The following is an 18733-nucleotide window of genomic DNA, read 5'->3' as shown; positions in this document are numbered from 1 at the left end:
TGCTGCAACACTTTTTAGCAGATTTGACCAAATTACCTTGAGTTTCAAAAGTAATTTCCATTCTGTTTAACAGTCCTCCTTGAAGGGATTATCCCAGGTGGAGAAACCACTGAGACACACATAGCTAGGGAAAATGAAGTATGGTGGTGCAAAGAAAGCATCTCCTCTGCGAGCCCACTTACATTTGAGACAGCTCTAATTATCAGGGAATATACATGGGATTTCTACCAAGCTGTCTGCTTGTGGAAGAAAATAATTTTTTCTCCTTACTCTGCTATGTTTGGGCTTGTGCCAGTCCACTGGGACTGAAGAACTTCCTAGTCAGCAGTGATGAATGAGGCAAACCTGGAGCTACCACATCCAACAGTGATGCTTCAGGAGGAGGAGTAACTCCTGGGGTAAGCTGATTCCTTCTCCAGCTGCAGCATGAGCCAGAGCACTTAATTTCTCCAAAGGCCTGACCTCACTTGTCCTTTAAAACTGGTAGTTCACAGTCAGTTAATCTCCTCGTTTCTTGATTTTCCATTTTACTTTGTGCAGTTGGCATTATGTCCCACGTCGTGGGATTCATTGTGAGGCTCAGTGACAGAAACACCAGATGTCGAGTTCTCTGTCCGATGGGACATTGGTGTGCCTGTGGTGGGACAGCAGGTCTGCTGCCTGCAGCTCAGCCCAGGGATGAAGGCTTCAGCAGAACCTACACGTCAACAGTCTGATCAAATTTATGGCAGGTGCCTGGGGTGCGGAGAAGAGATGTCATTTCAGTTTCTCCTAGGCTCTTCAGCAGATGTTGTCTTCTGCTCCCCTGGTGCCGGTAGTGGCTGGACAGGGGCTGTGCTAGTACAGCTGGAAGATGGAGCCCTCTGATGTTCACGCATTCTTCCAGGGAGGATGAATGATCTCACAACGTTGATGGGTTCACGAAGATGGGGAAGGTGCAGGGGATGTGAACAGCAGACACTGAAAGGAAGGACATACTCACCTGTCACCACTGCTGATACTGGTTCTCCTGAGCCAAGTAGACAGGACGCCTTGTTGGGGGTCTTGTCACTTGTTTGAATCCACTTTAGCAGAACTGGCCTGTTGGTGCTAGGTTGTGGCTTTGTCACAAGACCTGAAGTGATGGGAATGTTTATGCCAATGGTGCTGGCTGTACATGAATTTTCAGCTTGTTTTCTGGTATTGTCCATCCACATTTAGCTTCTCCAGTTGTAATGATGCTGGCTTTGCAGGTGCTCACAGATAATTTTGCTTCCAGAAATTTCTCAATTGCTGTGCCAATACTCTTTATTTTTCTCAAAGATGCTAAAAAAAATAAATCTTTTGAGAGTTGTGTGTGATGATTCTTGTGATAATGGCACTATTTGCATTAAGGAAGGGATAAGAAATTTTTTCATAGTGTAAATTCATGAGAGAAGGTGACCAGTTGCATGCTGAAAGATGATTGTCAGCTGTTTTTCTTACCCTCATTCTAGGAAGAGTTTCTTAAATTCAGCTCAGAGAAATACAATAATGGTTCATATATGCTTCATTATTACCAGTGTCATTTAGTAACAGTTTCCAGCACTTGCTAAATTTTGAGTCTTCTTGGGCATCATTGCGAGAATAGACTGTATTTACAAATTATTAATGACTCAGAGCTCTATCTTTTTATAAGTTGAGAAGGGAAACATCTTTCTGAAGAGTCAGTTCTTGAAGTATGAGTTATGCGCCCATAAAAACACAAGGGCTCAACCAGCTGATAACTCAGTGTTCCTCATCTACCTTTCGGTGAAAAAGCTGTGGGAACAGACCATACTGTCTAACTGAAAATATTGTAAGACTTCAGTAACAGGTAGAGAACAGTGACACTGCCTTGCACACCTGCTAAGAGACTCTTTGCTCTGAGGCTGTGGGCTGGCCACATTTTTCAGCAAACAAAGTTCTCTTAGATTTTGTTTTACTGGAAAACTGGAGGACTGGAAGAGAGCTTGCATCCCCCTGAACAAGAGGCAGCTGGTCAAGCAGCCCCAGAGGGGGCAGTTACCGGTGCTGTTCCGTACAGACTCTGGAAAAAACAGCAGCCACTTGCACTGGAGAGGGCTGGTACACAGCCTCGGGTTAATGGGTCTCCAAGATTTATCAGAGGCTAGGCATTGGTTACTGCTGGAAACTTGAGCGTTGTAATGTACAGCTTAATAAACATTTTCCATCCTTTCTACAAAAAGAACCTATCACCAAAAATTAATAGAAGAGAAGAAGCAGTAAAACTTTTGTGGGAAAATGCTTTACATTTGCTGCTATCTCACCTGAACAGCTTCATCATTGCTTTACCGGTCAGCAGACAGGCATTCTGTTGGAAATCTGCACACATTTTGTTTTATTTCTCTGGCCCTTGATGAGTTATTTATGATGGTAGGGGTTTGTTATGGAGCTGGGAGTTGTCACTCTCGGGTACTTGCCAGAGATGATGTACTGAGTAATGCCCACAGGAAAGCACTTCCCTGTTTTATCTGGCATTTATCTGGTGATATCAGCTGCACTACTGGAAACCTGTGCCTTGCGGTGGGTACCACTGCTCACAAAGGGTTCGTTTGTACCTAGGAAATCAGTATGGCTCCCTGGGTGAGGTTTGTCTGTTCGGTTTGTGGAATTATTTCTCCCCCTCTGATCTGTAATAGATCAATCTGAGATTCAGGTGGGTTCTTGAGGGGGTTGATACAGTCCAGTCCCCATTTTCACAGGATTTCAGGACTTTTCTGAGAAATTCTGAGCAGACCACTTTCTCCCTTTTTTCATCTTGCATCAGTCGGTGATGGAACTAAAATGTGAGCAGTTTGTTGTCTCTGAAGGATAGGAGTGATTTTCTGTGTTGGATATGGAACAGGCAACAGTGGGTTTTGCCAGTTGAGGACTGGGTACCCTCCCATTTTCCAGCCCAAAACCACAACTGGTATTTCTCCTTGCAAACTGTATTCCACTTCACAGCTGATTTGTCTCCTGGGAACTGTGTGTATATGTCAGGATTGGGTTAAGGAGCAGTGGACTTACGGTAGCACTTCTGAGCTGGTCACAACTTTTTCTCATCTCCTCACTTTTGCATCCATTATGGAACTTGCAGTTTCTGCCATCCCCAACTACTTTTCCAGGACCACAGGATGAGAACATCACTGGCTGCCATCACTGGGACCTCCATGAAGTTCTTGAAAGGGCTGAACAGTAAATCCATGCCTGCAATTGTTAAAATGTTCACCTTGGTGAAGAGCTGCAATCTTCTGTTCATGGGACCATAGTCTCGTATTTCAGTACTGGTCATTCTTAGTGTGGAGTTCGGCATTGCCTAACACAAAAATTAGCTGTGACACGCCTGGCTGTTGCAGCTTCTGTCTCTGGAAAACATCCTTTTTTTTTTTTCTCTGTACTTAAAACATTCCTTGTGTCAGTCAAGTGGATAGTATCTAAAAGTATCGTGCAATGAGTGCAGGCTTTGTCATAGACAGGAAGAAAACCCAGTGACTTCAATAATGGCTTTTTTCAGAATGTTAAGCCTAGTAATATTACACACCTTCTCAATATGGAAAGATGTTTTTTCATGTTCATAATTTGAAACCTTGCATTACTCCTTAATTGGCATCTTGCAGGGCAGACTGATACGTTGATCCTCCAAGATGGGTCATTTGGGTATGTGTTGGACAGATGGCTGCAGAAAAGGCATGTGTGGTCATTACTTCCATCTCATTCTTGTATCGAAGATTGTGCAGTAGATGTCCCTCTTGAATTAAGGAACCTGCATAAACAATGTAATAGCTGTAAGCATGTTGAGATTTTTTAGAGAGAAAAAGTGTGCATAAACATATCAGAACTAATACCCATCTCTTCTGTTTTTACAGGCTTTCCCAGTGAAGACCAAAACTTGCATGATTAGCATTTGACTGTCCACATTGCAAGTTTGGTGTTTTCTAGCAGATTTTTCTTTGCCATTATTTGTTGCACTACTTCTACTAGATTTTGTTTTAATTCTTTCTGGCCATACCACGTCAGGTGTTGTTGGTAGGAAGCCCTTCTGTGACCAGCTGGTATAAATTGTTGTTGTTGTTCAGTTTCTGAAATGGTACTTCACAGTATCAATTTTTGCAGAAACCAATAAGTAAGAAGAGCTCAATGCTGTGGAGGGATAGAGGGTTAGTAGTCACGTGTACTTGGTTGGATTCAGATACGTGTACGTTTGTATACCCATTTGCAGGGTTAGGGCTGCTTTTGTTGAATGCTTTGTGTAGTTTGCTGCTGAACAGCCAAAGGCATGACTTAGAAAAGCTATTTTGTAGAAAACAGTTCTGTTTCATTTTAAACAAAGTAGAACATCTCCTTATTCTGCATTGCAAAAGGACTTTTTTGAAGAGAAAACAATAGGAATACCTTACACATTGTGCTGATCTACAGTTTTAATTAGATATGTCAAATCAGAAGTGCATTGATTTATCTAGTATACCTGCTTGATTTATTCTTGATCTCCTCTGTAATGTTATTCAGAAGGGAATTATACACAACCCATCCCTCCCTTCACCTGCAGGAGCCAGCTTCTCCTGAAAAGGCTCTTGCAGTGGTTAGGGAAGCATCTGTCTTACCGCAAAGCCTGAGCTGTCAAGGAGGTTGCAGGGGTTTCTCCACATCAGCCTCCACCATGAAATCTGTTGAAGAACCTGCTGTGGATGTGCTATTTGCTGGTTTAATGAGGAAGCATTGTCAGCAAAAAAAGGTGCTAAAGGGAACGGTTCCAGAGCAAACCAGTAAGTTGTAACAAATCACTTTGTTCAGAGAGTAAAATCTAAGTGTTAAACCAGCTGGTTTAGCAAAACCATGTCTAGCTAAAAGTAGTAGCTACGCTGGAGTGCTGGGCAAAAATAGGTACTTTTGAACACTGATACCGATATTTCTGTACTTATAATCTTGATCGAACTCCAGTTACAAATTCACAATTCAGTAGTTGAAATTCCAACGTAGTTTTAAACTTACGTCTTCTACAAAGGAATTGCTTATCAATAGTAGGTTAAAAAGTTTTTGGTTTATCAAAGCAGTACCAGACAAGGAGAAACAAAGTGGTAAAATGTATTTGGACTTTCAAAAGACCCGTTACACAACCCATTACAAAGAGGTTGAGGCAATATACCTTTAAGGATGAAAAGAGGAATAAGAGTTTGAAAACACAGCAAAGAATTATCTGCCCTTACTTATATGTGAAAACGAAGACTTGCTTCAGTCCCTGTAAAGCTTATGGTCTAAATCCCCACGCTTATAATTTGTTGTATGTAGGTGAGCCATTGTGTCTGTAAGAAACAGTGGACATCCCAGAAAGATTTGGCTTGATTGCAGTGGTTGCTTTTCACAGAAGAGACAAGACAAGAGCCAAGAGGGGAGAGACGGGAGGCCAGGGTGGAGTGCAGCAAAGCTGGGAAGGAAGCTGTGGTTGCTTTGTTCAAGAATAAATGTATAAGCTTGGTGGAGAAGGGATTATTTGTTTTTGTTTTCTGTTCGCTTTACTGTCTTAGTCTCTGTAAGTGGTGCTGCAGAACTAAAATTTTGTAGTAGATTTGAATGAGTAAGTGGCAGCAAACTGAGTTTTCTATCCCCAGAACAGGCTATGGAGTCGGATGGGGGGAGGAACAACCTGGTGGAATCACCTCTGATTGCTTTGCTAGTATTGATATATGTTTGGTTTTCTTTGCTGCCAGACAGGGTTAGTGCTTCAACTGAAAAAAAGTGGAGTGTGCTTCTGAATACCAAAACTTTCAAAACGTTAACATGCTCACACCTTTTATTATTACTTCTCATGTATTAATTACATTTTCAGAAGGAAATGCAGCAGGCTGTTGACAGTAATAATCTTGATACTGAAAATAAGATTTGCTTTTGGTAGCTTTCAAATAAAATCGAAGAATAATAATTAGTACAGATGTCACCAAAAATATTCCCATTATTCTGCAGACACAAATGGTCAGTCTTGCTGTTTGATTCTTAAGGGTTTTCTTTAACAAGGGGATTAAATAGTTCTTTCAGCCATAGCCAAAAAGCTCAGGAAAGAGGCTTAATTTTTCATGTACACATGACTCTTACTAAGCCACAGTGTATTTCCTGAGAACATAAACTAGATGGTCGCATTCAGAGCACAGCAACATATATAGAAGTGTGTGTTTGTTATGTATGTACTTAATGCTAACATGAAAAGTGGGGTTTTTTTCTGCAGAAATAGTCTTGCGTTCATAGTTCTTCATAATTGAGACATTCCAGACTAGCATGTATGCAGTGTTGCCATCACACAATACAGAGCACATACATGAAATCTGACTTTTACAGTTCATCAGCACATTTTATCCACTTCAGAATCTTCACAACAACAGTTGAGGCTTTTCATGTTCGTTAAAATACTCATCTCTTGTCTAGGGGAAACATCTGCTGTTTGACAGGCTTTAACAAAGTAGCCAGTCCTACCTGAAGCACATACTCAGTTAATCAAAAAGCACATTATTAGTGCATATAAAATGCTACTAATATTTCTGCACATCTCCAATAATATTTTAAATCCCAGAATATTAGTTTATATTGCTGTTGAAAGGGATTCACATGATACACCTGCCTTTTTATTTTGGAAACAAGGAAAACCAAGAATGAGTGAGGTGAAGTGAGCTGTGTTAACTGTTTTTACTCAGAAGTTCCTCAGCTCTTCCTGAGCTGCCATCAGTGCGAACAATAGCACAGAAAGTGTTGTTTAGGACATGATCATCGTAACTCTTAAGTTAGATAAAGGCAACACTTTCAGTGAAATTAAAAATTGCTTGTCACTTGGCTTTATTGTCCTAACTTTGAAGCACAGTCAGTTCCCATTAGTTGCACTGACAAGGAGTTGACAGCCACTTGGATATTCAGAATTTCTGAATTTCTTGCAGGCAGGTGTTTTTCTAAAGCATCAAGCTTTGACAAATGAAAATACTCTGAAGAAATCAGTTTGAGTCAGGCGGTAATTGGAGTGGAAAATTCTGCTTATGCAATATTGAAGGCAAAGTTACATTAACTTCAAACTTTTTGATATTTTTTTTTCTGTTTCAAAATTGGTAATATTTCATGCCATGCTGTGAACACTTTACTGTTGATGTTCTGCTGCTGCCTCCTTGCAGGACACTTTGGTTTAATTTCATCTATTGTATGCAGCTCTGAAGGGAATGCTGGGGTATTCACTGCCTGGTGTCCTGAGAGTGACCCAGCTTGGGGACAGTCGCTGTAGCCACATCTGCAGCTTCCCGTGTCACTTCTTTTACACAACTCCTGTTACATTTCCCTTTTCCTTAATCTACCAAAGGAAGTGTTGATGCTGATGCCTTTGTTTTATGCTGAGCAGGGTGGGAAGTGCTTTTTGCTTACCTTCTATCAGCATGTTCGGGCAGAATATTGAAATCAACAGAGCTGTAACCTGTTGCCTAAATGACTCAGATAAGAACGTTTCTTCAATCTCGTTCATATGCATTTCCAAAATATCCTTTTAAGCATAGGAAAATGTTAGAGGGGTTGTTTTTGTTTTGTTTTGGGTTGTTGGTGGTTTTTTTGTTTGTTTTTCTGTATTGCTAAAGGTTTTGGGTTTTTTTCCTTTTTGGAAGGGGGAGTGTGTTACAGGTGTACATCAGTTTTTTTAAATTTCATAAAGCTGAATATTCAGTTTTGGCATTGAGCAAACTATATGAATGTATTTTTTTGATCTGTTCCTGTGAAGTGGTATTTTTTTTTTGCAGCAGCAGCAGGGAGTTCCTTAAGCCTCTTATATCCCTTTAACTGCTGGCACAAAGTTAGGCTAGTGTATGGTATGTGAATTGTAGGGTAGCAACAAAGCCCCAATTTCTTGGATTGGTTTAGCTGATTAATTGTTAGAAATATTAAGAGCTTTGAAGGAAAATTTTGGTATGCATGGTGATATAAAAAGGTAATAGATAGTTTTCGATGGCAAAAGATGGTAATAATCTTCAGGCTTTCAGTCTGGAGAAGTTAATGAGTTAGCTGTAACTTTGTGATGTGGTTTGTAAGAGGACCACACAGATGATGTTACTGATTCTCATCTTTTAGCCATAAATTGCTGGTCTGACTTCAACAGATTTACCCTGACTTTGGTAGTGACTAATGACCAGAATCAGATCCACTTTTTTTGTTTTATAGCACTTTTTTAACAAACCGTGAAAAATGATAGGATGTGGGAATGGTGGTGATTTTAGCCTTTTATCCTGTCAGTTCCAAAGCATTGCAATTTTTCTTGAATGCTGAGGTGGAACTGGGTTCCGACCAGTGAACGCTTCATATGGTGGAAACGTGAGATGTACAAAACCAGGGAGAGCATTTTCCTTTATTGCTGGTGTGCAGCTACTCGCATGTACCTACCCACCAGCTAGCTTGCAGCCCTTTTACATGCTCAACATTTGTTCAGCTGTGAAAAATATTTTTTTTCATTTAGTTGTTAAGCTGCTAAATCTGGAAGACAGTGAAGTGTCTCTCATGCTGTGAACAACAGAGGTGGAAGTACTTGCCTAACTTTTCACATCAGTGAATCGGAGGGGGTTTAGCAGTGAACAACGTCATGGCGTAGCTGTAGCCATAGCTTCCAGCTGCTCTAAGAAATTTTTTTTGAGAAAATTCAATTAATTTTTTTCTTTATATGCCACTGAAGTGGGAGTTTAAAAAAAAAAATCAAGACTTTGAATTACCCTCTCAACAATAGTTTGGGCTTTGTGTCAGCTTGGGTAGCAGGAACTCCCCATGGATACTAGTAACAGGCATCAGAAAACTGGTGGGTTTTTTTGGTGCTAAGGTGCACAGAGTCCTTACATGGGCTTTTGTGTGGCCCATGATGTGACAGTGGCATGAGACCTGGGCAAAGGCATGTTCCTCCTCAGCTCCTCCCACACGCCTACGTTTCCAGAATGGCTGGCATCTCAGTAAACATCTGAACCCCAGAGCTTCTGCAAAAGTGAGCAAACACTATTTCACATTGTTAGACTAACAGCTTAGCTCTGTCAGTGTGCTTAATACATACTTATGTAGTAATGCTGGCTTTGAGTTTTGTTCTTAAAATACAGTACTGAGTGTTTTGCAGTTAGAAGTTATCCATTCTGCTGTTGGTTGGTAGTTGTTCTGATAGGGCATCCCGTGTCCATCATGGGCTTGCCTTGTGTATGCCTCCAGCGTAAAAGGGTTCAGCTAATAAATAACTCAGCCGATAACGGTTGTTGGGCTAAGTTGGATCCAAAATGAAAAACTGTTTTCTTTCTGCTGCCTGGCTTTAATGGAAATCATAGTCTTTCAGATTTCAGATTTATGATATGGAGATAGTTCTTGGTAAAACAGATGCTTGAACAAGGAGTGCCACTTGTTGGGGCCATCAAAAGCATGGCCAGAGTGAGCTCTGTGTTTGGTTTGGCTCAACGAAACAGTGTGTTTTCTGGACATGTTTGAGCATCACTTGGCACGCCATGAGTCAGAAGTGAGTTGCAGCTGCAGATTCATTTATGTGCACTCTATTGAGGAGCTTCTCCTGGATGTCTCACTGAAAGTGAAATGGCTTGTGTTGCTCTTGTTGCTGTTGGGTTGGGTGAGAGAACAGCCCAGGAGGGTTTGGCATTCATTAAAAAATCGGAGTGCAACTGAGGACAGGTACAGTCATCACAACCTCTGTCCTGACCTTTGCACATGGCCTGTTTTCAAGGCTGTTGGTGTTCTTTAACCCCTCTACCAAAATTCACTGTATACAAGGCTTCAGTGTTTGTGCCAAATAATAAATTTCCCTTAGAACACATCGATTTTGATTTAATGGGAAATTGCAGAGTCCAGAATTTAGTCATAGTTTAGCTGAAAGAATATATTCTAAAGTAAAATAATGATAGACCACTACTAAAAATGAATTCAAAGGAATTAATTCAAGCATGACCTTCCCACAGGTGATTTTGCATATGTGAAAATAAGGTAAATTGCCTTTATGGTCTTTGTCTGGAATCTCAACATTTTTGTTAAAGATTTGATAAAAGTAATTTCAAGACCTTCTCTTCTATTTGGATGCTGAAAGTGAAGGCATGCCCTTGGTTTGTCAGGCTTGGTGTCATCCTGCAGCAGTCAGTAACAAACAGCCTTCTGGCTCATAACAGCTTCTAACTGTGATGATTATTGCCCCCCCTCCCCAGCTACAGAGTACCTGTTTTCTTGATGTTACTAGTTGGAATCTAGAAGTTCAGAAAACTTGGTTTTGAAACTGTTCTATGGTTAGGGCAATTGTAGGCTTTCATGAATTCTCTCAAATTTCTTGTCTAAATTTCTACCTTTATTCCATTACTAGAGACCATACAGACATGGTTTTCACTAGTTGCCATTTTGACTTTTGAATTTGTTAATTTACAAAAGATGATTGAAAAATGATTTATTGATAGTTGCATTTACTATGGCAACCACCAGTTTTAACTGCATACTTCAAATGCTGTTGTTCTGATGCAGAAATATTGATTTGACTTTCTGATGCTTAGGAATAGTTAAGATCTATTTGCTTTTTATTTCACTTGTGTAACTGTTCATACCCTGTAGGTGTATTACATTGCTCACCCAGGTGTTTCTAGCCTCCTTGAGCAGCTCTCTGAAAAACTAATTAATGTGAATGTTAAAAAGAAAGTGAAGTTCCATTTCAGGAAAAAAAGAAGGGAAAGCATTGAAAAGGAGGTGAGAAAGGGGAAAGAAGGGAGCAACATGGCACTGTTCAAACCAAGGAATTTCCATGTAGAGCTTGTGTCATACTTTGGCAGGGAAGGAAGAGGGAGAAGGAAGGAGGTTCTAAATGTTGGGAGACATCATGTTTCTTTTGTGTCTGCAAGCTTTTGTAGAAGGGCAAGAAAGGAGGAGGAAAGTTTTGATGTTTATTATTTACTTCAGAACACAAGTTTCTTCTTGCACAATACCTTGGTGAATGTTGGGGTCTAGGATAAGGCTGAGGATCAGGCCAGTATGCAGGTTTTTTTCCATATTTCTGGCTTGACTAGTTACGAAGTGTGGCAGGGATGGGGTGGAGAATTCAGTGTTGTCACTCCTCTGTATCCTTCCGCAGTCAGTGCATTAAAAAAACCAAAGAGATGGCATGTGAGGTGTTAGTCATTTAAAAGAAGGTGGTGGGTGCCTAAGAGTTCCAAGCATACCTCAGCAGTTACTTTACAAAGGCAAAATTAGAAGATAGATGTTGAGAGGTTTCAAGAACACCACCCCCTGCCAAATCAAAGCCCGTGTGACCATTTTCTCTGAAGTGTACTAGGTTTGATCAATCTCATTGCTGTGGAAGCATGTCAGTGTGTGCTTTGGCCAGCATTGTATGTGTTGCAGCAGTAGTCAGTATGCTAGGGCTTAGAGTTGTGACTCTGGAATAACGATAATAAGCCATACGTTAAAATGCCCTTTGTTTTGTGGCTTACCTTGTGCTTTAGATTTATTATTACCTTAAAAAGAAAAGGGGAGGGGGGATGTAGTAGGAAGAGAAACAAAAGTGCCTTGTTGAAGTGGTACAGCCCTTAGTACACACGCGGTCTCTGAGATGTTTCTGTTGTGCTGCTTATTGTTTTTTCTTGCGTAGGACCCATAATCACATAATAAAATATTAATAGCACTAGTCTTAAAAGATTTAGCTCCTAGCATGAAAATATGTGACTGTGGTGCTCAGTGTGTGTAATATATGAAGCTCCTCTTTGTACTGTGAATATATGAGATACAGTCATTCCAGTCTGAAAATTAAATGTGGTGTTCCAAGCATGCGGTGTAATTAGATGCTACTTATAGAGAGATGTGTTAAAAACTATTTTGCAAAAGCTTACTCACACTAAGAAATACAATTTCTCTCCTTTGTCATTTGGGACTGAAATGCAGTTACTATTCATGCAGTCCACAGAGTTCCTTGCATTTTGACTTTATTATAATTTTTTTAAAAAAATTATGATACTGTTTATACAAATAACTACTCTCAGAATGCTATCTTTGCTGTGTCATATGGGCAAACTAATAAGGCATTTATTACAAATGCTATTGCTGCATTTAGTCTTCTTATGATTTTTCTGCCTGCACCAGTTTCCCCCATAACTGTGGAAAAAAACACATGTGTCTTTCAAAGTATTGCAGTAGCTGACCATAACTCATGTATGTTTATTCAATGCCTTTATTATTGCTGTTGAATAAATATAGGATTTGAAGGTACTGGTAATGACTACTCCAAACAGTGCTGTAAGGTCCAGCTCTGTTATTTCTTACTTATTCTGCTTTAGTGCGCCAGGACTGTACGTGAATGTAAATAAAAATGGAGGTTGCCATAATGAATACAGATGTCAAAGAATGATTTTTCAACCTCCTTTTAAAAATAATAAAATTAACCTGTAAGGTGTCAATCATTTTGGGTTTTTTGTTTAAAAAGGATGCTCAGGAGTACTCTTACAGGATATACTCTCAGGAATACTCAGGATGCTGACATACTCATGAGGAGTGGATTCCTTGCTGCTGGGGCGTTAGCTCTGAGGTGGGGGAATGGGACAGGGCTTTGTCTTACTTCAACAGCATGATGATACAAGACAAAAATATACTTTACATGGAATTTTTAGTAACATTAGTATTTCATTTTGTTAATTTTTGGTTCTTTTTCCCTTCCAGGGAACAAATTTGGTAGGAACAAGTAATGCAGATTTTCCCTCTGGGGATCCCGGAATGTACCAGTTGGACATTACTCTAAGAAGAGGACAGAATCTAGCAGCACGGGACCGTGGAGGTAAGTGTGGTAGTAAACACTGCCTTAATGTTTAGGAAGTTGCATGTCCGTTGGGTAAGTCCCTGGGAGGCACTGTGCAACGATAGGTATCCAAGTGCTAAATGGAGCTACTAATGAAAGTGTGTTAGATACTAAAACCAGAGCTTGGAAGTTTTATCCCAGGACTGTCTGACGAGTCTCACACTCGAAGTCTGTAACAGCGTGTAACGCTCCGTTCCTCCAAAACTTTTTCCAGGTCCTCCGCTTAAAGCCTGACAATTAAATTTTCTCCAAGTACTGTGAATTGCACTCTAAAAGAATACTTGAACTGCATGGTAGGAGAGGATTTTGTTTTAACTTTAGCTTTTTGTTCTTTAATTTTTGAACTGCAGTTTCACATCTTTTTAGAAACCTGCTGCTGAACATATTGCAGTCTTGGAACTCAAAGTTGAATTCTCATGTTACACATGTTCTGCACACTTTGTCTTCCCCAAATTTATGAAAAGAGACACCACAACATTCTCAAAAGAAAGGGAAAAGATTAAAGCTGTATTTATGTGGCTAGCAATGCCAGCATTAATCATGGCTGTTGATAAATAGCACCATTGATAGGCACAGCAAAAGGGGAACAGAACATTTCTCGTAAGAGGACCAATATCTTTCTGCTGTCTTCTGAGATGACTGAAAATAATCCTTCATCATAACAAGCAATATTTATACTCTGTTGTGTGCCATATGACAGAAAGAAATGTAACTATGCATTTTAAGTCTTCACCTCTGTAAGAAATCCTGTCTTCAGGCTGATCCAGCTTTGCTTCCAGCTACTGCAAAGCTGTGGTGCCACAACTTCATCTCAGCTGGGTGATAAGGCAGTTTACAATCTTGCTTGTGGCAAAATGCTATAGCAACCACAAACGTGGTTTGTAACATATGCTTTATTTAAGGCCATGCTAAAGTAAACCATACATGAAGTTACATTTAAGAATTCATTTTCTAAGACTTTTTCCTGTAACATTGGGAAAGACTGTGTAGTGTGGGACTTGGTAAGTTGGTAAGGTTAACAAGTTAGCCTTATTACCTACATCTTTGTGTTTTCCGTTGTGATTTCTCATTTGCTTTTTGTACATACACAGTGTGTGTGTGTGGTATTTGTAAGAGTTCTTTTATGGAAGTAAAATTCTTAGGTTAAGGAGACCCCTTTGATTTGTTGCTGGTCTCTGACTTCTTGCATGTGGAGTTTATATGGCTGCTTCTTACTGGTAGAATGCCTTTATAGATGTTTTGCAATATCTTAAATACTGTTTTTAAACAAACAAACAAAACCCCTTGTAGTTGGTACATTTTTTGCTTTAAAACAGACTCATTTTGAGATACAAACTGAAATATTATAGCACATTTGGTGAAAAGGAAAATTGTATCGTAGTCATTGGTTTTCTAAAATTCTCTTCAGTCAAAAGAAAGATAACAAAATTATTCTTTTAGGTGTTTTAAGTATGTTTTCCTCACAGTGTTTTCTTACTACTCTGGAGCCTGGAATCCACTCCCTTTTGTGCATTTTGAGAAATGTACAATGCCAGTTTGCTGCTCCACTTTAGACAGAGTCGGGACATGTGTCACCCAGGTTAATCCCAATTGACACAATTTGTGTCATGTCAAAGAACAGGCTAGGTACATGATGAACTTGATAATTTTATCCTTTCTGGCTTTAAAATTTATTATTTTATTTTATTTTATTTTTTACAAAATGCATTGAGATTGACCTGATCTTGCAAAATAGCACAAGGAAAACGACTTTTTTGAGCATTAAGTGAACCATTAATTTTCTTTTTTGCAATGATCAGAAGTAATGTATTTTCTGTGTGAAACCTCCTGGAAAGTGTTCCTGAAAACAGATGTTTATTGTCATCTGAGGTCTTAACCTCTAGATAGATGGTGTCACCAGATCTCTGTGTCTCTTTGTGCAGGAGACAGTTCAGCAGTGCTTCCTGAGACTAGAGAATCTGTCTTTGTAGAATGAGTTGAGGGGTTGATCCTTAAGTGGCCGATGCTGGTACTGAAACCTGCACCCAAAGATGGCTTCAACAAGTAAGCCAGAAACAGTGTGCAGTTAGTGCCCCTGTGCAGTGCAAAGACTGCATTTCAATTTGATAGACTTAGCATTTCTGATAGGGAATATTTATATCAGTAAAAGACTAGCTGCTTAAATTGAGAATAATTGGGAGAGCTGACTGTCAAAACCAGGAGAATCTGAAGAACTGTAACAGGGGAAGAACATGCACCTAGACTTTGCGTTTTGTCAGGTGAATTACTTTGTCTGCATCTACATTTTCAGGATCTGGAAGAAAAGTCAGTGTCAGTGGGATAATAAGCGAGATGATTAAGTGACCCTTTAAGATACTTCTAGTTTTGTGTGATGACACAGTATTGAAGCAAATCTATGTATAAGGCAATGCATTTAAAATTGTTGAGAAGACTTTTAAGCCTAACTTCGGAACATGTTATTTATGGCTGAACTGTGGGTTTCATTGATGTAGGATACTGAAAATCAGTCCTTAACCTGATTAAAGTACAGTGTATACAGTGTAGCTTTGTAGACTGAGGAACGCTTCAGCCTTAGGATTCAGTTAGGCCGGGATTATGGAATACATTTTCCTTATTGTGAAATATTGCTAACTTTGTAACACAGTTGAGGACGATAGGAACATGCCCCAGTCTGTTTCCTGGAGAGGTGAGGTGAGATGATTATTGGCATAAATCAACAGTATAGTGCTCGCACCATCTTCAGAATGTGGCAAATGGTCATAAGGCAGTGACCAGAGAAGAGTATTTATGCTATAACAGGTACCCAGATGCCAAATTATTTTTAAAAAGCCTTTTAGATTAGTATTTGCATGCTGCTAATTGTGAACATTCATCAAAGTAGCTCTTTAATTATATTTTTATTTTAACGTGTTTATCAGGGGTGGAATTAGATTGCTCTTTCAAACAAAGGAAAACTTTTGGGTGTGCATCAAAGGGTTTGTATTTAGTTTGAGTCAGAGTGGGCAAGAATGTTAGCTTATATGAAGGCGTTTCAGAAGGGTTGTAGTAAGTTTTATCTGATTGGAAAATACACAACAGTTTTCTAAAACTCCTGGGGATGTGAATTTCTGGAAGAACTAATTTTTAAATGCTCGGCTTCCTTGTTACAGAGATAGCAAGGATAAGATGCTGAAACAAGAAATGGCAGCTTGGCATGCTTGTTACTCTAAAATTCATGTAAATATATGTAGAGAAGTGTGCCGGTATTCATAGTGTGTAAAAACATTTAAAGGATGTTTCATTTAAAGGTGCAGGCTGCTTAGGTAGGCACTGCTTTTTGTCTGTGTGTGAGTAAAGGTGCCCAAGATTCAGACTGCTGGAGTTTTGCGTCTCTCTCCCCTCCTCACAGAGAGAGGTTAGCTTTGGTTGAAGAGAATTGCAGCTCTGGATTTCATTCAAATTCTCAACAGGTATGGATCAGCATAGCCCAGTGTGTGAAGTGTGGATGGGGAAAATACTTCCCAGTTTCCCCTTATGCTCTGCCGTAGCCTTGCTGCCGCTGTTTCGCTCTCTGAGCAGCCCAGTGCCTTCTCTCCCTTCGCTCTCTGAGCGGCCCAGTGCCTTCTCTCCCTCGTGCAGCCTGGCCTTCCGCCATGGCAGCTCCAGAGGACAGTGGCGGTATCTTCTGCTCACCTAAAGGCAGCGAGATCTCACGCAGGGTCCTGGCGGCAGTGACTCGTCCCTGATGGTGATGGGGAGCAGTGTCCTTCTGTGATACAGAAAAGCAAGGAGGTGAGAGCAGAGACGAAGAGTGAGAAATGGGGTTGTGCACCCTTCTAATGTGCTACAGCAGTTTTGCCCACCCGAGCAAGCCCCTTTGCAGAAGGTGTCAAAGTCCACTGGAGGACAGGCTCAATGTGTTGCTTTGGTTCTTTCTGCTGTCAGGTTGACGTGGTGCCTGCTTTCACTGCGCTGGCACTTCTCCATCCAGCAAACCAGGTCTGTGTGCAGCATTTTTCTTCTGATGTGGCTTTGTTTCTACCATAGCTGGCACTCTAGGAAGTCCTCACCTGTTGGTGGTTACTCTACTGTCCCCTTAAAAACTTCAGGGGAAACAGCTTCTCCTCTAGGGAAGCTGACAAAAAGTCAGTCTGTCATTTGCACCCCACTGATCTCTTGTTCTCCCTCGTATTTCGGTAAGCATCTGACCCATCATGTTCCTTCTAATACGCTGTGGCTCTTGGTTTTTCTCATTTCCTCCATCACAAGAGGAGGGAAGCACCTGTGGAAGCTGCTTGGCAGCCTTCTGAGAGGGTGGCTGAATGCCCTTTCCTAAGCCTTCAGAAGGGAGTCTGCTCCCCTGCGAAGATGGGCTGTCTCGAGTAAATTGGAAGAATATTAAATAATTCCAGAACATGGCTTCACAGACATTCCCTGGCATTTTGCAATGAAAATTTCTACAGGAATTCCAAAATAAACTCAGTCCTGATACCTCTGGAGACAGCAACAGTTGCTGTGAATTTCCCTGTGGCACGGTCTGGCAGGAGCTGCCTGCGGGCGCTGGCTTGGTGCCACCCCCAGCAGAAACTGTTGAGTACGGGCATCTTCCAGACACTGCTGTCAGCGGGCTCACAGCCCTACTATTTAGGCATCCAAATAGAAGATAGGGGTTTTTTGGAGCTGCAGGATACTTTCAGCCAGAATGTAAATCTGTGGATAGCAGTCTATTTAATTTAATGAAAAATGTAATAAAAAATTAATTAAAAAATTAATAATCCCCCCAACAATAATAATTCCCCAAATGGAGATTTATTTCTGAGAACTGTGGAGACTATGCAGAAAGGTTTATTGATACAACTGAGTGGATATAAAAAAAAAAATGTAATTACCAAATATAAAAATAACTTTCTATTTTTTTCAAACATTTTTTGATGAGTTGCTTTTTGGGACTCGGAATTGAGACTGTCAGTTTGTAGCACACTGGGAAAATTATACGCAGCAAAGGTGACAGTTGTATTGAGGTGGACTGTGGAATAAATATGTTTAGGTTCAGCAATCACAACCCATATTAAAAAGCAGGCTTCCTGAGTATTTGACATAACATCTAGATTTTATGATTAATTAATCTCTGATCCATTGAAGCTGATAGTAGAATCTCTATCCATTTGTGTGGACCAGAATTTCCTCTCCTGTAACAGTCACATGTATAAAATAGTATGTACGATATAGTAGAATCTCATAAAAGCACAATAGAAACAAAATGATAAAATAATCCTTACCTTCTTGGGAGAAATGCTGTCAATATAGGTTTCTCATGTTTTCCAGAAAAGGCCATTTGAGGAGTTGAGTTTTACAATTAAAAATAGAAACTAGAGGAGCTCTCCAGTGAGCACTCACAAATAGCTGTTCAGAGGTGGTCTTTGGTCATCTTTTTTGTGTTATGGTTACAGGTCAATTTAGAAGAATAGGAGGGAATTCTGATGAAAGTTGGAGTACTCATCCAGAGTGTAAGATAAACTGTCAGTAAGGAACGATGCACCTAGGGACAGTGGTATGCCTTGAGATGATGAAACACCGGTGAGACCCTGGCGCAGGCTGCCCAGAGAGGTGGCACATGCCCCATCCCTGGAAGTGCCCAAGGCCAGGCTGGATGGGGCTGGGAGCAGCCTGGGCTGGGGGGAGGGGTCCCTGCTCATTGCAAGGGGTGTGGACTAGGTGGCCTTTAAAGGTCCCTTCCAACCCAAACCAGTCTGCGATTCTGTGATACAACTTCAAGTACAATATAAGTCGAAACTTTCACAAGAGTCCAGCTGTCCAAAAATGTTTTCTTCGGGGTAAGACCTCAGGGATTTTTTTTTCCCTGCCATCTTAAGGCATCATTGGTTTTGTGTGCCCATTCAGCTGATCTCATGATGCAGCAGTATGAGAAAGAGTAAAATGAGTGTT

At 40.5% G+C, this 18733-nt stretch overlaps 1 protein-coding gene across 8 annotated transcripts in view; it reads left to right on the top strand.

Annotated features, from left to right (window-relative positions):
• Positions 1-18733, top strand: part of MCTP1 (multiple C2 and transmembrane domain containing 1) — a 187377-nt gene that overhangs the window by 3603 nt on the left and 165041 nt on the right. For all 8 annotated transcript variants that reach the window (XM_056325793.1, XM_056325792.1, XM_056325791.1 and 5 more), the window contains exon 2: positions 12673-12787. In XM_056325793.1, coding sequence (XP_056181768.1) covers positions 12727-12787 — 61 coding nt within the window. In that variant the 5' untranslated portion in view covers positions 12673-12726. The remainder of the gene's footprint in view (positions 1-12672; positions 12788-18733) is intronic.

This window comes from Falco biarmicus, chromosome Z (genome assembly GCF_023638135.1).
Source record: "Falco biarmicus isolate bFalBia1 chromosome Z, bFalBia1.pri, whole genome shotgun sequence".
Lineage (NCBI taxonomy): Eukaryota > Metazoa > Chordata > Aves > Falconiformes > Falconidae > Falco > Falco biarmicus.
Note: the sequence above shows the minus strand (reverse complement) of the source record. Positions and strands in the feature narration are given on the sequence as shown.